Genomic DNA, 7,443 nt, shown 5'->3' with positions numbered 1-7,443 from the left:
CCAGGGCCTCCCCACCTCACAGGGAGGAATTCCTTCCCAATATCCCATCTGACCCTGCCTTCCCTTCCCCAGGTGAACACCTCCCGCTCTCCCAGCCTGTCTTGCCTTGTTGAAGTTCCAGTTTCAGGTACAAGATCCAGTCACTGGGATTAGTTTCAGGCCACACTCATTTCTCACCTTGTAAAAACCCAACAAACATTCTCAAGCTCCTGTACGAGAAACCCAACAGAGCTGCAAACCAAAGCCTGGTTGTGCTTCCTCCCTGGTGCCAACCTTGTGTACAGGCCAGTCCTCCTCGGGCTCCTGCACATCAGCTGTGAACCCACTGGAGGGAGAAGACAAGCTCACCTTTCCTGCAGTTTTCTGACATTGCAACCACCAGCCACGTCCTGCACAGGCTGGGAGTGACCCCAGTGACCCCTCGTGTCCCTCCAGCTGGTGGCACAACGGCAGCTCCAGGGTTTGCTGCAGGTCCTGGCAGCTGGGGAGATTCCCACAGGGAGCAGGTGGATCCCTGGCAGTTCCACACACCAAGCACAGCCCTTACACTCAGCAGTTTGGTACCACTGGGGCAGAACTTGTTACAGGGAAACAAAAAGCTTTGAGACACAGGGGAGAGTCAAATGCCTTAAAACCCACAGAGAACTCGTGAGAGAAGGAGTCACCAACAGCAAATGAATACACAAGATCAGCCCAAGGCTATAAAACATCCTCTTCCTCCCTTCTGTGCACTCCAGACAGAAGAAACTGGATTTCAAATAATGGAAATGTGAGATAAGCACATTTTAACTGGGACAAAGGGCAGCCCCAAAGCTGGCACATTTTAAGTGGGGCAAAGGACAGCCCCAAAGCTGGCACATTTTAACTGGGACAAAGGACAGCCCTACAGCTGGCAATTATTTCAAGGTCAGACCGTGAACAGCAAATAAATCCATACCCCCATTCACCTTTTAGGTGAATTCATTCACCTGAACATTCACCTTTTAGATACAGAAGGGGAAAAGTGCAGGAAAACTGTTCATTTATGAGCAAAAAGCTTCCCCTGGAGAAAACAACACCTGTGTGATTTCACAGAATCATAGAACCATTTGAAAGCTGTTGGTCTGACACTCAGTTCTTCTTTATATTCCTGAAGTAGGACTGGCAGCAGTTTGTTGGAGTTTTTTATTCTAATATCAGGAAATACATTAAATACCAATTGGTATCTCTTACACTGAGCAGCATGAAATTAATTCCAAGGACTGTGGTGCCAGCAAATGTCCTTTGTGCCAGAGCCATCACAGGTCAGGAGGAGTTTGATTGCCATGCAGAACCTGCCGAGTGTAGGGACCTGCTTAAAAACCATAACCTTTTACAAAAAAAAAAACAAAAACAAAAAAGAAAGCTACTTTATATTCACCTGAACAATAATATAAAATCTTAAAATCAGCTCTTATCCCAGCACAGCCCCTGCTCCAGGGATGGGCTTTGTCCACTGACAGTTCACTGAAGCCTCAGACACGGGGGGAGGTTTGGAGGATGAAATGATGGAAAGCCTTGGGTGGAAGGAAGAAGGCTGAAGATTCCAGCAGGAAAGCCTGGCAGGCTGCCATTCCCTTTGGAAGAGATCCAGTCCTATGTACATATTCACAAGTGTGTCCTGGGAGAAGAGGAGCTTCTTACAGAGCCTGGGATTTGTCTCAGTCCAGGGTTTGGAAAGCAAACCAAGAACAAAGAACTGTAAATTATCTACATACAGAGAACCACGTGGTAACTATGGACCAGCCCAGGGGGAGCTCAGCCCCACAGCTCTTCTGTCCTTCCAAACTTGTAGATCAGAGTACTGAGGGGGAAAAATAAAAGGAATAAAAATCAGACCATACATAAGGCAGTTTGTTTAACAGTGTTCTTGACTCTTATTCTGTAAATCAACAGCCCTGAATTTGCATTCCAGCCAGTGGCTGTGTTTTGTTTCCCGTGCATGGCTGAAGCTTTGGGAGCCAGCTGAAGCTCAAACAAAAAATAACCACTTTCACAGCCCTTCTGAAGGGAAAAACTGGTATTTATGGGATTCTAGGAGATTTAGGAAGTGCTGTTTCCTGCAGGAGCATCCCTAATTTCCCAGCCAGGGCATTGCTCCAGAGCCCACTGATCTCATTCCCTGCAAAGCATTTGATGTGGGACTGGAAGGAAAAGGGTCAGCACAGGAATTTTTAAAAAAAGGAGGTGAGGTGAAATTTTTCAGTGACTGATCTTGGAACTGACACTATTTAATGCTTTCAGTGTCTTTTATTAGTGAGATCCCTGGATTGCAGAATGCATTCTACACCTAAAGAGCTATTACAGATACCAACTCAGTTCAAAGTGTTATATGAGAAACCCAACAATATGAGCTGAAATAAACCCAGTGTGCTGTCACAAAACACAGCAGCACGCTCTCACGAAATGGAATTATCACTCTTTATAACTGCAAGCTCAGCCACTGGAAGGAAATACAGGGAATATCAACTCTCAGATAACTGAGCCATCGGTGTGAAATAGTCTGGAAAGGGGCAATTGAATCTCCCACCTGGTTCTGCTGGGACAGATGCCAAGGTATTTGTAGCACAGAGCTAAAAGCATCACTGCCATGATCCAAAGACACTGGCAATGTCTCAGCCAGAACACTGGCTGGATCCACATTCCAGAGCTGTAAATTCAGGGAGAGCAGAGAGAGCTGCACTAACAGGAGCCCGAGGGGAAGCAAGAGCCTCTCATGGGCTGGGAAGGGGCAAATCAAACCTCATTTTTAAGCTCTGGGGCAAAGGGAGTAGGAAAAAGAACCCTTTTTCCAGGAGTCTCAATGTATGGAAGCAGGTGAGTCCCTCTGGAAGGAGGGAAGTTTGCCCAGGTAACTTACCTGAAAAATATTAATGCATTTTGGAAAAACACTGCTAAGCCAGGGTACACATTAGTGTCTGCAAAGGAAGGAACAAAGGGAAAACATTGAGTCCTTCAGCACTGGGAGGGGTGTCCAACACACAGCTCAGGGTCTCTGACTCAAACCTGGGTGCTGGGGCTGGGATCTTGTCAGACACCACCCACACCTCCACCCTTTGGGACCTCCTGCCAAAAGCTGGCAGGAAAAGCACTTTTCCAGAGGTGAACAGAACCCAACTCACTTTGTGTGACATATGCTCCAAAGAGAATCCACATGGAAGCAATGAGGGATCCAAACATCAGCATGAAGCCGATGAAGAGCCAGATCCGAGCACCTGCAGGGAAGATCAAAACCTCTGAGAACATGGGGGTCGTTATCCATGTTATCCCTGGGGACAGGCAATCCAGCTGCTCTGGGATGATGGTTAAACCCTGGATCAGGGACAAAACAACCCACCTGCTCACTCACGGGAAAGGAAAAATATTCTCTTTTTCTCTTGAGCTGGTTCATGAATGACACAAAAGAGCATCACAGGCCAGTTCAACCATCAGTAAATCCCAGATTTCCACTGAGGCATTTACAAATCCCATGGAAAAGGCTGCTGGGATCCACATGGGAAACAGGACAGGAATTATGAAGGGAAGCAGAGGGGACAGCAGGCCCATGGACACCACACAGGGGGTGACACAGAGGGAGTCTGGGACACATTCCTAAGGAATGTCTGCTCCAGAGCCCACCCCAGGGCAGGGATTTAGTTCTCCCAGCAGCCACCCAGGATTTGCAGAGGAAAGTTTAAGAAGCCAAGATATCCAGCAGCTGAATTTTTCCAAGTTCACCTTTTTAATAAAGACAGACCTTATCTCCAAGGGTTGATTCTGTAAAGAAATTAATTCACAGAATTCTCTCCTAACTCCTCGTCTTCACATTATTTCTTTCACCACAAGTTGGAAAAAACCCCAACACAGAAATAACCAGTCCTTCAACTCAGTGGGACTTTTAGAGTTCATTTACCTGTTCTTCCTAAGCATCCATCACTGTAGCTGTCTCCTCTCACCTGTGCATTGGATACAGCATTTATCCTAGGAACAAAAACAGCAGATGCAATTCAGATTATTAGAAAAATCATATTAAAGTTATAAGTTACAAATTCTGGAAAAAAATTCCTTGGCATTCTGTACAGTCACAAACCCAAATTCCTCCTTTTTTCTTGCCAATATTGGGTGATTCAATAAAAGTTGTTACTTCTCTTTCAAGCTTCCAGATTTACATCTCCATGACAAGGGCCAGACCATCACCTCTCCCATCTGAGGAAGTTTTGGGCAAGGAACAGGCACAAAATTGTTTCAAAATAGGGGGGGAAATGCAGTCAAATGTTTTATATTGAGGTACTGAGTTAAGTATTGGGCTCCCCATTCCTGGAAGTGTCCAAGGCCAGGTTGGACGGGGTTTGGAGCACCCTGGGCTGGTGGAAGGTGTCCCTGCCCAGGATAGGGGGTGGCACTGGATGGGCTTTGAGGTCCCTCCCAACCCAAACCTCTCCATGATCCTATGATTTGTCCATACTGGACACTTGTCCTGTAACACCTGGGCTGGACAGCTCGAGCTGAGTTGCTCAGAACCCCCCTGCCCCACTCACATGAAGAAGGCCAGCGTGGAGAAGACCCCACAGGTGTGGAAGGCGTGGTTGAGCTGCTCCGGCTTGGGATAAACCACGGCGGCGTCGATCATGATCCACCAGCCTGTGAAAAACTGGGAGCAAAACACAGCCCTGTGAGCAACCTGGCAGGGGGAGAAACCAGGGCCAGGCTTCAGGGACAGCACTGGGTTGATTGGGTTTTAACGAGCACAAACTCTTCTGGAAAGACACTGAGTTGGACTCTAAAAGTGCCTGATGGACAAGTCCTGCACAAACCTCAATGTTCCCAGTTCTGGAGGAGTGTTTGGGAATTGGTCACATTTCTAATCAAATTAAATATCAGGGTATGGATAACTTTATGCCCAGAGAAGCTGTGGCTGCCCCTGGATCCCTGGGAGTGTCCAAGGCCAGGTTGGACGGGGCTTGGAGCAACCTGGGCTGGTGGAAGGTGTCCCTGCCCAGGGCAGGGGTGGCACTGGGTGGGCTTTGAGGTCCCTCCCGACCCAAACCTTCCCTGGTTCTATGAACTTCCCTGTGCAGCCTTAGGAAGGAGAATCCTCTAACCACAGATGAGGTACAGATGATGCAGAACAGAGGTGTTCTAACTGATCTAATTATGCAGAAAATCCAGGAGGAATTTTTTTTTAAAGGGGGGCAGAAATGGTTCATCATCAGCAACGTCACAGGACTCATAAGAACGCTGCTGACAATCCCACAAGACTTTAAGGAATCACAGAATGGCACTTCACAGAATCCCACAACATGCTGAGCTGGAAGGGACCCACAAGGATCATCCAGTCCAACCCTCAGCCCTGCACAGGCCCATCCCCAAGAGTCACCCCCTGTGCCCCAGAGGATCAGCCAAACCCTCCTGGAGCTCTGGCAGCCTTGGGGCTGTGCCCACTGCCCTGGGGAGCCTGGGCAGTGCCCAACCAGCCTCTGGGGGAAGAACCTTTGCCTGAGATCCAACCTGAGCCTGCCCTGACACAGCTCCAGCCATTCCCTGGGTGCTGTCCCTGGTCCCCCCAGAGCAGAGCTCAGTCCCTGCCCCTCCTCTGCCCCTGCCCAGGCACTTGGAACTGCACTGAGGTCTCCCCTCAGTCTCCTCTTCTCCAGCTGAACACACCCAGTGCCCTCAGTGCCCTCCCACGGCTCCAAACCAAGGCCCTTCCCCACCTCCTTGGACACTCTTGAGGGGCAGTTCAGGGGGACCCTCCCCAAAGGTGAAGCCAAACTGCAGCTCCCTGTGGTGGTGCCCCAGGTGCCCCCAGCCCCGTGGCAGCCCCGTGGCAGCCCCAGCTCACCAGCACCCCGGCCACGATGGAGGCCACGGCGTTCCTGCGCTCGCTCCAGTCGATGCACTCGCACTCCGGCCAGCGGAAGTTGTCCAGGAATCCTGCCATGGCCTCCCAGCTCACACTGCCCTGCTGCTCTGGGACCTGCACATCAATCTTTCCATGAACAGCCGTGGCCCAGGCACCTGGAAGGCAGACAAACACAAATCAGTAACATCTGGAGATGGACAACTCTCCCGAGCGGCTTTTACAGTCTTTGACAGGGTTAAGTATTTCACACAGAACCTTCCAGTGGAAGGTTCCCTGACCATGGGTTGAGACGATTTTAAGGTCCCCCCCAACCTGAACCATTCCATGATAAACTCTATGGATGCTTTACTGAGGTATCTTTTAAAAACAACCCACCTCCAACAGAATTACAATAGAAAATCATCACACGACCCAAAAACTTTAAGACTTAAAGTCATGTCAAGGATTCTGGATTAGACACCAACGTTTCCAGTCTCTGAATTAGCAGATAATACAACACAGTGCCTTTCTAACACAGGGAAAAAGAAACCAACTCAGCAAATCAACTGATACCAAGGGTAAGGAAGGTCTTGCTGCAGAGAGAGAAGGTCACAGAGAACTTTAAATATGGGAAGAGGAAAGCAAAGTTAATTAACTGATTCACAGCTACTTCAGCACCATTCTATTTGGGTTTAGTATTGCCAACCTCCATAATTCATTTCCAGCCACTTGTTAAAGACTAACAACAAATGTCCTTCAGGATTATGTTACAGCACAGACTGATGGCGACCATATTTCTGGCTAATGTCAACAATCAGAAATTCTACACTAGGAAGAGGAATAAAAATGAATAAATAAAGAGTTTGACTACATTACAAACACGGGTCACCTCCTGTGAATAAGATCAAAACGTCTGTCCTCCTGTACCCAGCCCCAGAAAGCCACAGTTGTGATGTCACTTTAAACACCAAAATCACTCAGTTCCAACATTATTTTTCGTTTGTGCAGTATCTGGGCTCAGCCATCTGGCCCTTCCTTGTTTTCAAATAGCTCCATCTGGGCTCTGTTTGTCCCTCCTCAGAGCGTGGATGTGTCTGTGCCCTTCCCCTCACCCAGGCTGGATGACTTAGGAAAGAACTCTTCTCACTGGGACAGAATGGCTCCAACTCCAGAGACACTGAACTACATAAAAACCAGCCCTTCCTTTCTGTGATTTAAAGGAGACACATTGTTTGGTTTGGCAGCTACAAGGGATATAATGTTGATGTAATTAAGCCAACTTCCAATCCACAGAGTGACTCACGTTTATCCCAGTAAAGCCCTTCCCACTGTGCACAGTCAGTGCTGAGCAATGTTCTGGGGACACCACACTCTGCACAGCCCCTGCCCTGGTCACTGAGGGCTTCCTGAACACCACTGACAAACACCACACTCTGCACAGCCCCTGCCCTGATCACTGAGGGCTTCCTGAGCATCACTGACAAACACCACACTCTGCACAGCCCCTGCCCTGGTCACTGAGGGCTTCCTGAACATCACTGACAAACACCACACTCTGCACAGCCCCTGCCCTGGTCACTGAGGGCTTCCTGAGCATCACTGAC

At 48.7% G+C, this 7,443-nt stretch overlaps 1 protein-coding gene across 2 annotated transcripts in view; it reads right to left on the bottom strand.

Moving 5' to 3' along the window:
- Positions 1–613: 613 nt before the first annotated feature.
- The window catches only part of TMEM50B (transmembrane protein 50B), a 9,372-nt gene continuing 2,542 nt past the window's right edge, over positions 614–7,443 (bottom strand). Inside the window, exons 2-8 of one of the 2 annotated variants that reach the window (XR_001878656.1) lie at positions 5,840–6,015; positions 4,536–4,648; positions 3,911–3,978; positions 3,141–3,233; positions 2,879–2,936; positions 1,400–1,822; positions 614–1,313 (exon numbers count right to left, since the gene is read on the bottom strand). Coding sequence is in view for 1 of the 2 variants with exons in the window: in XM_017839112.1 (XP_017694601.1) it covers positions 1,777–1,822; positions 2,879–2,936; positions 3,141–3,233; positions 3,911–3,978; positions 4,536–4,648; positions 5,840–5,938 (477 nt within the window). In the remaining variant the exon portion in view is untranslated. Of the gene's footprint in view, positions 1,823–2,878; positions 2,937–3,140; positions 3,234–3,910; positions 3,979–4,535; positions 4,649–5,839; positions 6,016–7,443 lie in introns of both variants that reach the window. The other variant, XM_017839112.1, reaches the window with a different exon arrangement.

This window comes from Lepidothrix coronata, unplaced genomic scaffold (genome assembly GCF_001604755.1).
Source record: "Lepidothrix coronata isolate B3197 unplaced genomic scaffold, Lepidothrix_coronata-1.0 Scaffold375, whole genome shotgun sequence".
In the NCBI taxonomy this organism is placed as follows: Eukaryota; Metazoa; Chordata; class Aves; order Passeriformes; family Pipridae; genus Lepidothrix; species Lepidothrix coronata.
This window is presented reverse-complemented; position numbering and strand designations above follow the sequence as displayed.